Here is an 18,175-nt window from a genome sequence, read left to right on the forward strand (position 1 = left end):
ATAGAAACTAAGACATCCTCTCTAAAAGTCATGTTAGACATCTTTAGAAAAATCCTACTATTGCCACAGTAACAACACCTTTTAGACACTAAATAAAATTTCCTGAAAAGGGCAGACATTGAAGGTTGAACTCTAAATCAGCCATGATTCGTGGTTAAAACATAGAAAACAGAAACTGGTGTTCTAATTAGAGGAGTTACCCTATATCAGTGTAAGGCCGGCAGAGCGGAACCTCATGGAGTGCTATTGAGCCCAAGCTCCTTATTATATAATATTTATATTTAGCAAACTTGTCAAATTTCCAGATGGCATTGAATTGGGGGAGGGGAAGGGTGCAGCCTGCCTTCAGTCAGCAGCAAAGAAACTTCAAAAGGTCTGAACTATAAAATATAATAATATAATTAGAAGTAATACAACAAAATACAATTGTATATAGTATGTGCAAGCAGCAGAACATACTGTATTTTATGGCATGTTGATTCAAACACATCAATGTGTCTGTCTCGACAAGGGTTGTCAAACCCTACTTCTGTGGTCCTGGAAGGTACAAACATACTGTTTTCCAACCTGAGTGTTCAATGAAATGATTAGTTGCTATAAAGTAGTTAAATACATGGATCATGATTTTAGCTTGTTTTCTTCAGTTCACCTCTAACACACAATTGTATACAATACATTTTCTCTTCTTGTACTGTACGTATCAATAACAATGTGCTGGTTTGTGTCACACGAATCTTTATAAACCTGGCTATTTTTGTCTCTGAGTTTTACCCTTAAGGATCCTGAATGGTGTCTTTATATTACTAGCCAAAAATCTGTAGCTATATCATGACACCTGTTCTTTGCAGAACTGGATAGCAGTCAGTTGTTTATTTCTGGTGTTTCCATCTGGACATCTTTCAGAGGTTAAGATTCTGAGAAATGTTCTAAAAGGTCTTTCCCATTTTAAGTAACGTCCTTCCGGGTATAAAGGAAGGTGTAAGGGATTAACAGTTTCCTTTTTGTGCTCTTTCAAAGACACTCTTCCGGTGTGTACAGACTTAATCTGAGGTCACTTAGTATTAGTTTCTGACCTCACTGGGTCTCAGCAATAATGCCAGTTTGATCATTGAGGATAATAACTCTATAGAAGTTGTTATGGGACAAGAAGAAAATATTTTCACTAGACACTAAAAAACTGTCGGTCAGTAAGCTTCAGTACCTTGTATTTTTGCTTAATGTTAAGATTGTATCAAGGCATTCTTTCATTATACCAAACCAGCACTGGTATCATAACTGAAAACAATAAAAATCCATATTGTTTAAACATTAGCTTTCCTTCTTGAATTATTATGGTTAAGACTCCCCACTTCTTTGAGAAGTTACTTTTATTGTTTTTTATTTTCATTTATTTGCAAAGCTTGAGAAAACTTCACAGCCATCTCTGGAAAAAAAGAAAGGATTCGTAAGCCTACTTTAGGAATTAATCAGACACTCAACGTACCCTCAGTAACAAACAGGTTTTCCACTGTGTAATAGCCAGAAGCCTTTGGCAACCAACAACATAACATTGACTGTTTTTATGATTTGCAACTGGTAAGTGGGTGAAAGGCGTTACGGAATCCAGGCCACAGACTGACAAATGTACTAAAATAGTATTTCTAAAGAGCAGTGGGTATGCTTTATAAACAAAACAAACACAAAACAACCAAGTCAATACTGTCGTCTTTATTTCCTTTATAGTTTATCTTGGTGATTTTTATTTAGTTTTGCAGCTGTGCAAACTTTCCCTTCGGCATGTGGTGTATTTGCTTATCTGTCCACTGGATGGCAGGCTTTCTCTTGAGTTTGTATTTACTTAGCTGTCAGAAATGAAACGAGAGAAATTCTTTCCAACACGTAGCATGAATTCCCACTGGAGTAAAGTATAATTTACTTGGATCAGCTGAAACAATTGACCAAAACGTGACTCATCGAATAAAACCAGACACGCCGGGTATTATTTCTGTAAATATACATTCATTGGAAAACACTAGATTAGTGTAATCTTATGGAAGTCTTTACTCTCGAACATAGCTGTTTCCAGTTTGGTATCTTAGAAATACGGTTTCATATACGAAGTTTTTATTTGAACAACCCTAGAACATTTTCTGATTTTAAAAAATAATGATCTTAGCCTTGTTGCTAAATTGCACAATATGTCTTTGAGTAGAAAGTTAGTAGGCTGTAAATGTTTTGGACTCATCCCATTTTGAGACACTAATAACCCTAATTACTTCAAATAATTAATGTGATCTATCTCCATGATTACCAGGCTAGCACCAAACAGATTAGGTGTAATTTCCTAGGTCTGATTAATATATGCTACTAGTTTTCTCATTCTGTGAATCAGATCTGGCCTAGCTTGCCACTGTATCTTCAACAAGATTTCTGACTTGCCTGTCATTATTTTTTATTCTCTCACATGAATTCTTCCCCTCATGATTCATGGAACTGCAAGCCAATGGTATTCATTTGCTGGAGTAATGTATTATTTTAGTACTGACATGTACTGTATAGCCAGTTAGAAGGTACACAGTAAATCAACTGGAGAAACGGCAGGAAATTATTTCCCCTAGTTCTGCATTGTCATCAACCTCAGCATTTAAAAACAAGCACACCAACACACAGCAACTCTGACGGCTTGCTTAAGCTTATGCCTTCTTTCGATTTTAAACATTTGCATCCGTTTTCTCCCATTTATACACCAGTGTTTATACAATCAAAAATATACAAATCAACTACCTCATTTTGGGTGTTTTTTCTAAAAATGTTTTTCTTTTGTCAGGATCACAGTGCCACACCTCTGTACGGGCCCACCTTTGCCACAGTCTTTTCTTCAGGAAAGTGGCTCATGTACAGAAGTACTGGGAAGTGCTGGGGTTGGCGATCATTGAACACGCTGAAAGCCCTGGTCCTGGTGAGAAAAGGCCGTCTTTTTCAGGTTCTGGGGCATCTGCACCGATAACCTCCGTGTGGATTCAGAGTAATGTGATGAGGAAAGTCCCATACTCACTCCCTGGCATTGATGAGGTACAGCGCTGCACCACTAATCCATTGCCTCTCACTGGATTAACTTCATCAACCTCTACAGAGTGTTTTATACACTATGTAGAGTTGACACTTAAAATAAGAGCTACGGCTGGCATCTCTAGGAGGGAATTGGGCAGCTATATCACTACGCCGTGGTGGTACAGTATGTGGCTTCTGCAGGCTTGGCATTCATCCCCTAACCTGAGTGGTACAGTAGTCTAACATAATGGTAAATGGTGCTCTAAGACATGTTACCTGGCATGATCCAAAGCCTTTGATGTCTTTGAATGCTTCTGGCAGACTGGACAACCTACACCCTCAACATTGGCACTGGGCTGTGATATTAGACTCATCCCCTCAGCTGTATTGCTCTCTTTTGGTGCGCTTTATGAGGTGAAGCTGTGCCATTGCTGTGAACAGCTGTAGGAGAGATATGATGTAGGGGGTGAGTCCACCACAGATTCTGTTGAAGAATCATTGGGAATCAACATGTAGGAGATGACACAACAACAGTGTCTCAACCTGACTTAGGGACCGAGGTCACCCCTTATATAGGGGGATTTCATTCCATGGACCAGATTAGCCCTTGGGGGGTCTTGTAGGGTTCATGGCCACAGGAGAAGGACCTTACACATACTGTAGGTATGCGAGGTGCAGAATGTTGGTGATCCAGGCTGTGCATGCCGTGCCAGGTACTGGCCATAAACACATGGCATTGATACCTCTAGATTCGATACTCATTCTGTGCCAGGGTCTGGCACAGGACACAGACACTTCACCTGCAAATAACAGAATCGTGGTGAAAATATTGTGAGTGTTTTTCTTGTGTTTCTGTCCTGTAGTGCCCCCTGTGGTGTTTAGCCTGCTAAGTAAAAGAACCCAAAACCCACCAGCATTTTCACTCAAGTAACCTCAATGTTTACATTTTATAGGCAACACAATTAGCTGGTGTAATGCTTTGCAGATCGTATACAGTTGTTGAAATAATATATGATAACTTTAAGCACTCAAATACAAGATAAAGCAGCAAGAATGCTTCTGACTTGTTACTTCCATCACCTTGAAAAGAGTCAACACACACAATAAAAGTACAGATCGTAGTTCTTTAGAGAAGTCCACTTCAATGGGCTTTAGTTATAATAAACGAATATTTCTGCGAAATGTTTAACATGGGGTGACAAATTTTAAAAAAATAAACATTCAGCGTTTGGTAAAACCAGTGGAATTGTTTCGGCTCCCTCTATTGTGGAATGTTTACCTCAAGGGTGATTTGCAAACTTGCTCCTCCTCTTTAATTACCAGACTACAAGGAAGAGGAAAGCGGATTTTTTTTCTTACAAGAACACGTTTTCGATTTTATGACGTGTTGAAAGAATTGTATTTCTATGATATGCAATTGTTTCTAAGAACACAAAACTGTATCAAGTCACTTTTAACCACGCTTTGAGAGAAAAAGGTAGGAAAAGTTGTTTTGCTGATTTATTGTAATTATCATCTGTAGGCTAAAAAGCGTGTGGGAAGCTCGGTCCTGGTATTCCATTGGTTTCTTTCAATTTCGTATGCTATCTGGATAAACTAGGCTCCGTGGCGTTTGTTTCTGCGTTTTACACAGGCGTCAACGTGAAAGGAGACATGCAAAACATGTCTTCCCAAGTATGAAAAGTGCATTATGTACGCTCTTTCTACAGTATTTTGAAAGTGCAGAATCTAGGTGTGTATTGTGTTCGTGTTTAAAACAGTTAATGATTTTTGTGTCCTGACGGATACTTTTGCCAAAGTTAGGTACAATATGTACTGCATTAGGCTAGTTTTCATTCTACATTCACAGTGTTCCTTTCCCTTTCCCCTTTTGTGGAATAATCCGAATATTGTTGACTCGTGGATATTTTCTCCTTTCTCGGCCATTAAACTCTGGCTATAAAAATTATCCTTCTCACCTGTACCTTTCTAGAACTATCCCTGAGTTGTGTTGAAAATTATCTTAGTCTTCATACTGTAGTTGAATCTCTGCTGCAAATTCACTACCGGACTGAGGTACAGTACTGTACCATATAGAGGCAGGTGTATTTGCTTTGAAATCATGTGAAAGACTTCTCTTGTACACTGAGGGCATACAAAGGATTGTGTGACTTTCCATTTTGTGCACCTGAACTAATTTAGATTTGCCATAACAAATTAAGTACTAATGTAAGAAAAATATTTTAGTTTTTTATATTTCTTTTTTGTTGAGATTTCACTTCGCGAGGCAACGAAATGGGACATCATGAGAGTGAATACTTTTTCCAAAGGACTGTATACAGTGTAGCTTCCATTACATAGTCATCATAGTCTGAATTCCGGTGCTGATAGTTCGTCAACAGAACAGAATAACAGGCGTATCGCACTTAAAACAGCCAGTAACTGTAGAAAACACAAGCATAAGAACATTAGGAAGCACAGCATATTTGTGTAGACAAATGCTGCTGGTGTTATTCAGTGGCACTACAGAAAGAAAATCTGTGTATTATTTTAATAAATGTTAGCTCAGGGCACGTTTTGTGGATTATTGAGTGACCTTATCCATCAGAGACCTCTCCAGGAATCACTCAATGTAAGTCAGTGTAGCACTCATCATTCTCTAATGAGTATTGTATGGTGTTTGTCTCTTAAGAAAATCGAATTGAATTAAATACTATATTTTACTTTGATTTCAGATACAGATGCAATAAAGCAAGAGTGTTCTTACAACATCAGTAATTCACGGGTTATTAAATAGATTTTTCTAACAAATCTCTACATTTCATAGATGATACACAAAAATTCTCTAACAAGGAAAGGCTGTGAGACATTAAGTAGATATTTTATCTTTAAACATATGTATTGTGTGCTGAATCTTATCATCATTAGTCTATTTTGCCATTCATGTTAAGCAGCATACCTCATTCTGTTTTTGTAGCTGCTCTACAGAGTCCAGACAGGAGTTTGGCACAGCCTGTCATCAGGCAGAATGTTATCTCAAAAGAGCAGAAAATGTTACATTAAAGGAATATCAACTTCCTTTGGTTGTGCTGTAAATTTGTAAATCTGCAGAAGTTCCCTGTGAGCCGTTTGAATATTGAACAAAGTGGTAAGCCCCCCATCTTTAGAGTGAGTGCTCAGAGTTAATAAAATGCTTATACAAACAATATTCTTTTATGTTTTTCAGGCCTACAAATACCACCAGCAAGCTAAGAGTGTGTTAACAATTGATTTGAAATAGCTAAGTACCTCCACAAATGTTTCATCAATTGTCCAGGAATTAATTGTCCTAGTAATAGCTTGATCTGGTCTTGTTGTGTGACCTTTAATGAATATAGTTAAGGAGATGGATATTCACGGTATCTAGTAATAAATAGAAGGTCATAGCTGATGATGGGGAGGGATAATGAGAGACAAGCCAGTCTCACCCAGCTGTTTTAAAATCACAAACGTTACAGACTTTCGCTATAGTTAACTCTTGTACACTCTTGCGTATTTGTTGCATTCTACATGTGGACCATGTTCTAAACAACAGGCAAGAAAGCAAAACAAGAATGAGAGAAAATATGGTACTTGTCTCACATTCGCCTCATGCATTATTCGTCTATATAGGGCCATGCTCTTCAGAATTTCAATCCCCACTTCTTCTTCCTTTCATCCTTTAATTTAATCTAGACTCATTCTTCTGCTTCTGTTCCCTGGCATCCAACCCAATCCCAGGTTCCTCCCTCTTGGCCACCAATACTCGAGGTGCCACCTCCTTGACCACAGATGTGTGTGGCTCGGTCAGCACGTGTCCTAACGTTTACACTATTTCCAGTGTCCAATTCAACCTCGAGTTTCTTCCTCTTGGCCCCTGCTGCTCCTGATACCAGCTCCTCAGCCCTGGGCTTGTTTGGTTTCCTACCTCTGGTGCAGGTAGCAGGCATCCCACATCTATTAATGTCTGCCTTCTTCTTTAACGTAATGACCATACTCCATGTCCCTTCTGCCTGTTTCTCTATTGGTGGTGTTGGGGTTCACTCTTTATTCGGGGGTTTGAGCAGTCCTGGGTACTTTGCTCTCAGCTCTTGCTGCAATCTGATTGATTCCATGCGTGTCTGGCGTCCTGCCTCTCAGTCAGCATACTGTACATCCTAAAGCTTTTAATGTGTACACTACAATAACAACAAAAAGTAGACATTTCTATACTGTGCCTGGTTATTCCTTCCTTCCATTTCTCTTTCTACATTGGTGGTTTTGGGGTTCACCTGTTCCTTTTTGGGTGTTTTGCAGGAAGAGATACTGTAACTGTGGTTTATATCCTGTTTTATTTATACTGATTTAGAATAGGGTGATGGAGTCCCATCGAATTCTAAAGCATCTTAATTTAAAGGATGTTATATTATAACTCTATGTTACATATTGTTTTATTTAGTATGCAGATTTATCTCTTGTTGACCTCTTGGCCATTAAATAGGATTTGTTATGCTACGTAACAGTCTAGGTTTTTCTGTTTGGTCAGAAAATAGGCCTGTGTTATAAATGTGTGCTATTGTAGTTGTTAAGAGATTTTGTTTATCCCAGTGTGCCTCTGATTTATTAGTCTTTTGCCATAGCTGTGCCAGAGAGCAAAGACAAGACCTCAAGTACCACTTAAGTATACCAAATGCTTGGGTATATCCTTGGCATATCTTTACAGTTTGGGACATATCATTTTCATTTTGCTTATTAATTATTTGGCTTACATTTTTATAACCCATTTGTAATATTATTATATATATAAACACTCAATAAATATTTACAAAACATCTAAATCTTGGTTGTTATTATTCCTTGTGAAACTGAAGCTCTTGACTGAAGTTTGGGAGGTTTGCTCTATATACAGTGCCTTGCGAAAGTATTCGGCCCCCTTGAACTTTTCAACCTTTTGCCACATTTCAGGCTTCAAACATAAAGATATAATTTTTTTATTTTATGTGAAGAATCACCAACAAGTGGGACACAATTGTGAAGTGGAACGAAATCTATTGGATTTTTGAAACTTTTTTAACTAATAAAAAAATGAAAAGTGGGGCGTGCAAAATTATTCGGCCCCCTTGCGTTAATACTTTGTAGAGCCACCTTTTGCTGCGATTACAGCTGCAAGTCGCTTGGGGTATGTCTCTATCAGTTTTGCACATCGAGAGACTGAAATTCTTGCCCATTCTTCCTTGCAAAACAGCTCGAGCTCAGTGAGGTTGGATGGAGAGCGTTTGTGAACAGCAGTTTTCAGCTCTTTCCACAGATTCTCGATTGGATTCAGGTCTGGACTTTGACTTGGCCATTCAAACACCTGGATACGTTTATTTGTGAACCATTCCTTTGTAGATTTTGCTGTATGTTTGGGATCATTGTCTTGTTGGAAGATAAATCTCCGTCCCAGTTTCAGGTCTTTTGCAGACTCCAACAGGTTTTCATCCAGAATGGTCCTGTATTTGGCTGCATCCATCTTCCCCTCAATTTTAACCATCTTCCCTGTCCCTGCTGAAGAAAAGCAGGCCCAAACCATGATGCTGCCACCACCATGTTTGACAGTGGGGATGGTGTGTTGAGGGTGATGAGCTGTGTTGCTTTTACGCCAAACATATCGTTTTGCATTGTGGCCAAAAAGTTCGATTTTGGTTTCATCTGACCAGAGCACCTTCTTCCACATGTTTGGGGTGTCTCCCAGGTGGCTTGTGGCAAACTTTAGACGAGACTTTTTATGGATATCTTTGAGAAATGGCTTTCTTCTTGCCACTCTTCCATAAAGGCCAGATTTGTGCAGTGTAAGACTGATTGTTGTCCTATGGACAGACTCTCCCACCTCAGCTGTAGTTCTCTGCAGTTCATCCAGAGTGATCATGGGCCTCTTGGCTGCATCTCTGATCAGTCTTCTCCTTGTCTGAGCTGAAAGTTTAGAGGGACGGCCAGGTCTTGGTAGATTTGCAGTGGTCTGATACTCCTTCCATTTCAAGATGATCGCTTGCACAGTGCTCCTTGGGATGTTTGAAGCTTGGGAAATCTTTTTGTATCCAAATCCGGCTTTAAACTTCTCCACAACAGTATTACAGACCTGCCTGGTGTGTTCCTTGGTCTTCATGATGCTCTCTGCGCTTTCAACAGAACCTTGAGACTATCACAGAGCAGGTGCATTTATACAGAGACTTGATTACACACAGGTGGATTCTATTTATCACCATCAGTCATTTAGGACAACATTGGATCATTCAGAGATCCTCGCTGAACTTCTGGAGTGAGTTTGCTGCACTGAAAGTAAAGGGGTCGAATAATTTTGCACGCCCCACTTTTCATTTTTTTATTAGTTAAAAAAGTTTCAAAAATCCAATAGATTTCGTTCCACTTCACAATTGTGTCCCACTTGTTGGTGATTCTTCACATAAAATAAAAAATTTATATCTTTATGTTTGAAGCCTGAAATGTGGCAAAAGGTTGAAAAGTTCAAGGGGGCCGAATACTTTCGCAAGGCACTGTACAGTAGATATCAATCTTGCACACACCTCTCTGGTATTATCATTGGAATCCTCCTGCCTCCACCCTATCTCCACCTTTGCAACTAGCCCTTGATTAACTCCTCATTCTGAATAGGCCTCATCCTTTGGCCAGGAGGCTACCTCTTAACCAAGTTAGTTGAGCCAAAACCTCTTATAATTAAATGCTCTTTCCACATTCGCAACGCATCTGGTTCTTGGATGTCACTGTACTTCATGAGCTAATTATTGCCTTTCCATCTGTACAAGTTGGCCAAGAAGTCTTGTGTTCACCTTGCAGTGTTACATGTGGAATATGAACCTATGCAAGACCAAGAAACCGGGGACAATGATTATTATTATTATTATGTTGAGGGCAATCTTATTATACAAGATACAGATGAAACGCATCCTGTCAGCCAAATCAACTTGATATTGTTGTCGTTCTTATTCATTCAGTTGAGCACAATTTTATATTATATTTTTATTTCTGATAATGTAGTTAACAACACATAATACTGTTTGAAGATTTAGATACAAGCAGATTACTTTTGAGACATACATACAACAATAAAATATATTTAAAAATCTGATAGCACTTCACAGGTTTCTCTTTATTAGGATGTAGAGATTTCTCAATACTGTAGCTGTTGATTAAGGGAAGTAGGAGGTATACAAAGGAATTCATGCACTAGTTCCATTAAAAAAAAACATTTCTGCATCATTGTGGTGAACCAAAGATCACATTTCACATAGCTGACATACTGAGCATCAGCACCGCTCAGAAAGTTCTCACTACAACGTACTGGAAGGTTGATTCCTTGACTTCCTCTGCATTGCCAGACGTTCCATTTCACTTTTCTTAATATATTTTGCAAAGCAAATGAAATCCCAGAAGGAGCTTTTCGTGTGAAAGGAGCACATTTATATTTGTTAGATCTCAAATGTTAATTTGATGCACTGACTATTTTCAGTGTCGACGAGCCAAAAGAGAAGGCCTCTGCTGACCTCCGCAGTGACAGAATGATGGTTACTGGGGCAGACCTGGAGAAGATGGCTGAAATAGGTAAGGTACCTCCTCGTGTCCATTCTCGGCAGGAAGTGTGCAATCAGTGCTTCTCCATTGGTGCAGCTCCTGCTCACATAGTTGGCATTAGGCATGGGACATGTGGCAGGGGGGCATAGTAAATTGAATAAAATAAATTCTTTCTGAGCTACAGACTTTATCATCACTTAGACTGATGAAGCAGAAAAGCAGTGTAGACAGAGCATGCTACCTCCTACAGTACTTCACGTGGTTTGGAAAGTCTGGTCCAGAGGGAGGAGAATCAGCTCCATGAGCACCCCTTACACAAGCAGCCTGTTTTTCCTTACAGCAGTGTTTTCCAGTCCTTGTCCTTATCATTGTTTTTTCTTGTTTTCATTCCAACTTTGTTCTTAACTACATTTCTTGAGCTCTTCATTGATCCAGTTGATTGATTTTTACTGCTTTCTGGTGTACATTCAAAGCTTAGTCTCACAAATAATCTCCTTCATGTGCAGAGTTTCCAGGAAATATGATGTGCAGAATTCTGTTTCAACTTGGGTGTAAAACTTGGAACTTTTAATCCCCTATAGATTTATAAAAACTGTTATTGTTTATTCAATTAATGTTATGTAGACACAGGTGTGAGTGACACTTTCAAACAGCCTTATAAGAAATGCCATTAGTACTGCAAGTGTTCATTGGTTAAATCCCACAAGGTCACTGAAACATTCAACCTGTGAGAAGAGAGCTGACAAAGCATCTGGCTGGATGAGCCAAATTATCAAAACCACATGCTTTCTTAATTCTTCTGTTGGAATGAAAACTGGTTCATTCTGGTTCTGAGATCTCACGAGATCAGGCTAGAATGTGGTAATTCTCTGAACAGAGATCAAGATAAAAAGATAAAACGTTGGCAGGGATTTACGAGTAGGGATGCTGAAGCAACCTAACTTTTCTGAATTAAAGAATTCCTCATCTGCTTTTGGTTTATTTTAATTTTATTTCCAATACACGACACTGTGTCCGAAGCTGACTCAACAGAAGCTGTGGTAAGCACTCTCAAAGAAGGGACCCAAGAACAGCCCAGTTCTTGACTTGGAAGAAGGCTTTCTTTCCACTGGGTTTTAACTTCGAGATTTAATTCAATATTTCAATACTTTATTGCCATGTCAACAAAGTTGACTGGAATTTGTCCCAGTGCAGCCCAGATAAAAACAACACAGACAAGATACCAGCATTCCTATGCTGACTCTAAAAGGAATGTTGGTGGCACACAAAAAGTGCACCACTGAACTAGTTCAGCTCTTTGGAGGAATAATTAGCTTTCATTTCCTCTTCTTTTTTTTAAATTGAGAGCATAGAGATCAGAAAAGCCTGGGATAAAAGAGCATGAGATTCAGGAAGAGCCAAACACTCGGCCAAAATCATTTAGTCTGTGAGAGACTAATACTGTGTTTCCAGATATAGTCTTACCTGAGGAAGAGAAAGGTGTAGGTCTGTGGAAAATGGTGTGTTTATATCCTCAGGGACAGGGTTGGGCACCATTTTACTAAGATGCCTTTCACAGCTCATACGGAAGTGAGACGCAAGGAACTAATCTTATCTGATAATCACGGAGAGTTGAAAGGCAAAAGCTTCTGTAACAATACATGAATAACTTACCTTCAAAATGTATCCCTTTTTAAATTGTGAATGAGGGGCATGCTGATTATCTGGTTAGACTGCTCCCAAACTTCCAAAGACTCCGCCCATAGAGGCTTAAAGATGTCTTAAAGTTTTTTTTTTGCTGTTCTTCTTGTTAATTCATTCATTCTTGAAAAATAGTTGGCATCTATGTTTTGCTGCTATTGAATTTTTTTAATGTTTTAATCTGCAAAAAATAGGTTTACTTCATAATTTGTAAATTAGATTTTCAGCAATTGAGGTGTTATAGACATGTTTCTTTGAAATTTTACACATTATTACTTCTCAGTTATCTTAGTATATTTGGGGTTCTGTGTTCTTGTATGTTATGACATTCTCCATTTTAAGACAATGTATTAATATGAACATACTTGTCTCTCAGGTGCATTTGCAAAAATGCATGTAGAGTGAACCAGATTAGAGACAGCAAGAGTAAAAGTGTTTGAGTCAGTGATGCAATCTGGTCATTGCAGCAGGCTTCTTTCAGTTCTGCTGAAAGACATACTTTTATAACCACAAATCAATCCGAACCAATTATTGCATTCTGTACAAATTTCTGTCTTGAGAATTGTATTTACTAAAAAGCGAAACGGATCGCACTACTGTAAATTTCTTACCTTGCCTTCCTTGCTGGCTTTATGAGATAAACATCCTAAACACAAAATATGCAACCTTTCCCTTTTTTCATGTACTTTCATCACAGCAAAAATGGGTTTTGGTATCCTACCCAGGAGTTTGAAGACCAAATGGAGATGATAAATTAGAGTTCCTTAGCTGTTGGATGACCTGTGGCATTTTGAACAGGAATTACTTTCAATTACTGTTTGTAACCTTAGATTGAAGGTACAGTACTATAATTGTTTTTATATTCCTTTGTCCTCCTGAAGTTATTAGGATAGATTGTATTCTTAAATTCTAAATTAATGGAAGGGGAAGTGATTGCATATTCAATTTTTTAATCTACAGTATAAGATCTGCAGGAGACGTGCTGTTGACATGTTTTGTTTGTTTGTGTTCACAATCCGTTTGAACACCAACACTCCTGTGTTTTCCACTTGAAGAAAGTCTGGTCTCACCACATAGACTTAAAGATGGGATTTACAGTGGGATACCACCTCCATAATGCCATTATTACTCAAGACTTGACACTAAGTAGAAAGACAAGATCACAAAGGACATGGCATGTCCATTCTCCTATGTTTCCCAATTATAATTTCATAATTAATTCAATTCGTTATACAGAAAAATCAATTTCCTAAAGGAACAGAATGGTTAAAATACCCATCTCGAATCTGGTGTTAAATCTACATAAGGACCTCCCCCCTGGATCTGTCTCTTCTCCTCTTCCCTTGTCTTGCTGGCTGTCCCTTTCTAACCCCTTTGTCTGTTCCTGGACTGTTAGTCACTGGTAATGATTCAGCAAGAACTTAATTAACCAAGGTAAACCAGATGGTTTTTTTTTATCAATGTGTCTCAGACCCAAAACAACTCAAGAACATTTCAGTTCCTTTCTTGCTTTGAAGCTCCAGAGAATCGAAAATGTTGACAGTAGCTAGATGTTTGATTATTGTCCCTAGATTCTTGTGGCACCGCAAAAGTTACTTCCAACATGTGTAATGGTAGGGAATGGTTAATTTTGTACTTTTAAATTGTGTTTTTGAAAAAAAAAATGTTTGGAAATGAAGTAAAGCTTTTCCAATTATACTGTTTTTATTTGAACCTAGATTAAAAGTTTGTTTTGTATATACAAGTGCTGAATTCTAGGCCCCAGAGGGTTCTATCTGTGGGCCTCAGTTACTGAGACAATATAATCATTTCCAATAGGACATATTTAACATTGTCCTTGTCTTATGCTGTTCATTGTATGAAAGATAAGGGGGATTCGAGATACACTACCTATAAATCACTTTGAAGCCTGGAAATACATTTTTTTTGTGTGCAATCAATCAAATTAGAACCAAACAAGAGATGAGGAAGAGCAAATATCAGTGTGCTCGTTGTACCTGAAGGACAGTTTGATACTTCAGGTTTGTGGCCTTTTCTGTCTCTGAAAAATGTGACGTTATAAAAAAATCTTACTGTTGTAAAGTTTCTCTTACTGCTTCTCAGGCTGCCAAAATTAGTTTTAAAGTAGAGTTCTGTTACATTTGTAACACCTTAGATCTGTGAAAAGAACACTAGGTTTGCAATTAAATATCAGCAGTGTTCTTGTGATTCATCCATATTCATTTACCTGAGGTACATTAATATTGATGAATATATGACATTTTTGCAGGCCCTGTACCCAGCTGGAATTAATTTGAGATTTGTAGCATTTTGACTGACTCCTCACTCCTATAAATAACTTCTCTGACTACTGGTGATGACTGATTTTGGATGAGGAAGTGAGTCACTGAAAAAAAAGCATTCTCAGAACAAAATGTTTTATATGTTTTCTGAACTGTTCTATGAGAACAATTGTTGCAAGGAAAAAACAGGTGGCATGTAAAGATAAAGGCTACTGATACTAATAACTGTTTCTTGGAGGCTGATAACAGTGTATTGTTATCAAATCCAAACAGGAATAGGAATAGGCCAACATTCTTTCAGCTTTGGGTCACAGCCCATTTTTCACAAGCTGTGATTTTGGAAACACAAATAACACCACTCTCCAGTTCTTCCAATCAAATCTCACCTAGACTTACAATCTAAATCTTTATGTACATACCGTATATTAATGTCCCCTCTAAGCTGTGCGTGTGCGCGCACACCCACACAGGTTATGATATCAGCGCACACAGGAAATTGAACTCCGCACAAAAAATTAAATAAAAAAAAATTCTAATAATAAAACAAACACGGTCGTTAATTGAAAAATGCTCATTTGACCACATGAGACTGGCTGCGAGAGGCCCAACTTGGCTGTGTGCATTATTATTGCTACTCGAAAACCGATATTTATGCTCTCGCAGTCTCGTAGCTCACTGTTCATGCTCGCTCGACACTCACAGTCTCTATGAATGGGCTCGTTGAATCGCTGTCCCGGTCTTATGGATCTCTATGCTTCTATGAGAATGAGTATATTAACAAAAAATAATTTAAGGTTGACAATTTTACATGCACTCAATTTAGTGCGCATAAGTTTTTGATACTTGAGAAAAAATTGCACAACTTTTTTTGCGCGCACAGGCCATTAAAAATTCGAGGGAACATTGCTGTATGTATGCTGTTTTCTTTTGTAATTCCTTGTCTTAAAGTGTACCTTGTGTTTATAGTGTGCCTTACAGTATGTGCTCATTCCTGACAATTGCAAAAATAAATACATCTGTAATTAGTTATTTAAGGGTCATTAAACCCAAGTTGTGTACTACCTTGAAAAAATAATAAATCACCTACATAAACCCTAGCCATAACCCTAACTCTAAAGTCCACACCTGGTCATCACAGTATCTTCAGTCTCGCCTTAAATCCTTCTTCCAGCTCTAAGCTTTTGTGCTTGTCCTATCCATAGTTCCAAACCTACCCCCAACCCTAGAGTACTGTAATACTAACCATAACCCTAGAGTCAGCCTTATCTGTATGTGTGACATTATTGTGTCATTTACTTTTGAATACTGATCTGCAGCAAGTCCCAAAATTATATCAAGGTCTGGGCTTAGATATTCAGTGAATGTAACCTTTAAACCTTCAGCCTTTTGCAAATCATTGGATAAGCATATCTTTCATGAATGCTGATGTTATGTCAGCTTGTGCTGATCTCCTCTTTCTGTTTCTTCTGTCCACAGAGTTACAGAAAGAAGAGGAAGAGCAAGAGCAACTAGGAGAGAGTCCAGGATCCATATCAGGAGCAGCGTGTGACTACAATCACCCTTACTATGATGTGGCACGACATGGGATTCTGCAAGTCACTGGTACATTAAAGTAAATGGCTGGACAGTAGTCAGTCATTTTAAACAAATGAAAAAATGTGCCAAACTAAGTGTTTTGCAGTAACGTCTAACAGTAAGACATGACTTTGTTATTCTACCGTGTAATGATGCCTGACTGAGTTTAATCATACTGCTTGCATTTGCTTGAGTCATAGTTTTACCATCTACTGTACTGTTGTTCAAGCAAAACTGAGCTTTTTTATTTTTCTCTCTCAAATAAATGAACTGGACAAATGGGCTTAGCAGCCCAGACCCAGTCCACCGGCCATGTGTTTGACACCTCTGATCTGAGCAGTACCCAGTGAGAGACGTCTAGGGGTTTCTGTATTTGGTACATCTGGACATTGTAGATTTAACTAGATGTTGATCCAGTTTTCTTCACCAAATGATTAGTGTGCTCTTGTCATCGTATCAAAAAAACTCAGCAGCCTCTTAAAAACCTTACAATATATCATGCCTTTTAATAATAATAATAATAATAATAATAACCATATATAGCTTTTCTGAACACTCTACTTAAAGCACTTAATGGTTGTAGGGACTCCCCTCCACCACCACCAATGTGTAGCCCCAACAAGAATGATGTGACAGCAGCCATAGTGCGCCAGTACACTCACCACACGTCAGCTGTCAGTGAGGAGAACAGAGTGATGAAGCTGCTCTTATAGATGGGGAGTATTAGGAGGCCATTATTGGTAAAGGCCAAGGGCAAATTTGGCCAGGACGCCGGGGTAACACCCCTACTCTTTTTGAGAAACGCACTAGGATTTTAATGACCACAGAGAGTCAGGATTTTGGTTTTATGTCTCATCTAAAGAATGGCATCTTTTTAGAGTATAGTGTGCCCGTCACTACACTGGAGCATTAGGACCCACACAGACCGCAGGGTGAGTGCCTCCTACTGGCCCCACTAACACCTCTTCCAGCAGCAACCTTGCCTTGCTTCCCTTAGCTTTTATGTGCTGACAGTTTGCCTGATTGAAAAAATTCAAAAATGAGCCCCATTGTTTGGGTTAGTGAAGCGACGCAGTTCATTTCAGATTCTTTATTCCACCCAGAGTGAAAGAGTTCAAGCAGCAGCCTGACTTGTTTCTTGGTTGAACGTGTGTTCTCTCCAGGGGATGACAATTACGGCAGGAAGCTGATTATCTTCAGCAGCTGCTGCATGCCTCCTTCCCACCAGCTCAATCACCAGAGACTCCTTGAGTAAGTAGGCTTTTTTTTTTACCTGGAAGACTATTTTGTTGTTTTTGAAGAGTAAAAAATGAGTTCAAAATGTGTTCAAAAATGCTAAAGGGGTTCATGTGTGTTACCTGAATGTGTATGGCCAATGGTTACGTGAAAAAACTTTAATGTCTTCCAGAAAAAAGAGTGTACTAGATTAACAATATGTACACAGGATTTACAGTACAAACTAAAAAAAATATTTTCAGGTGCCATATAGTGAGATATAAATGATCACAGTACTATCAAAATCAAAGTGATGTAGTCATTCCAAACTAAACTGTGTATGTGAACTCAGTAAGCTGCAGGAAGACCATATGATGGCTCATTATTTTATTATTATGTTTTAAAAATACAGCTCTGAGAACTCTGAAACTAAAAACTAGTCTGGTAGTCTAATGAGAGTTTTGGAGTACTCTCAGGTTCAGTTTGTTAAAGACTTGAACAAACTTGGTTCAGAACATTACAGCATTTCATTTATCCAAGGTGAAGATGGTCAAACGTTTACCCTGCCAGGTTTAACCCTTTATGCTCTCCCAGTGTTGGAGTCTCCTTCTCATGTCTTACAGTAATGGTAGATCCTGACTCATTACTGTTTTTACATCATCATACTGGTCAAACGCCACCTTTTATCTATACAGGAGCATACTGCCCCTCCTTTTCATGTTCAGTAGATAAGAGTGAATAAATGGTTCAAGGAATGGAAGATGAAATAGTGTGATCACTGTTTCTGGCCACCAACAGATTTTTTCAGCCACATTTTTGTATCCATTCATCCAATTAACTGGTATCAA

At 38.5% G+C, this 18,175-nt stretch overlaps 1 protein-coding gene across 2 annotated transcripts in view; it reads left to right on the plus strand.

Annotated features, from left to right (window-relative positions):
* The first annotated feature begins 333 nt into the window (after nucleotides 1–333).
* The window catches only part of LOC102688985 (rho GTPase-activating protein 8), a 36,577-nt gene continuing 18,735 nt past the window's right edge, over nucleotides 334–18,175 (plus strand). Inside the window, exons 1-5 of one of the 2 annotated variants that reach the window (XM_069192343.1) lie at nucleotides 334–373; nucleotides 2,807–2,938; nucleotides 10,514–10,605; nucleotides 16,014–16,139; nucleotides 17,276–17,363. In XM_069192343.1, the coding sequence (XP_069048444.1) occupies nucleotides 10,563–10,605; nucleotides 16,014–16,139; nucleotides 17,276–17,363 (257 nt within the window). In that variant the 5' untranslated portion in view covers nucleotides 334–373; nucleotides 2,807–2,938; nucleotides 10,514–10,562. Of the gene's footprint in view, nucleotides 374–2,806; nucleotides 2,939–4,338; nucleotides 4,508–10,513; nucleotides 10,606–16,013; nucleotides 16,140–17,275; nucleotides 17,364–18,175 lie in introns of those variants that run through there. The other variant, XM_006633642.3, reaches the window with a different exon arrangement.

Source organism: Lepisosteus oculatus, chromosome 7, assembly GCF_040954835.1.
Source record: "Lepisosteus oculatus isolate fLepOcu1 chromosome 7, fLepOcu1.hap2, whole genome shotgun sequence".
Classification (NCBI taxonomy): Eukaryota; Metazoa; Chordata; class Actinopteri; order Semionotiformes; family Lepisosteidae; genus Lepisosteus; species Lepisosteus oculatus.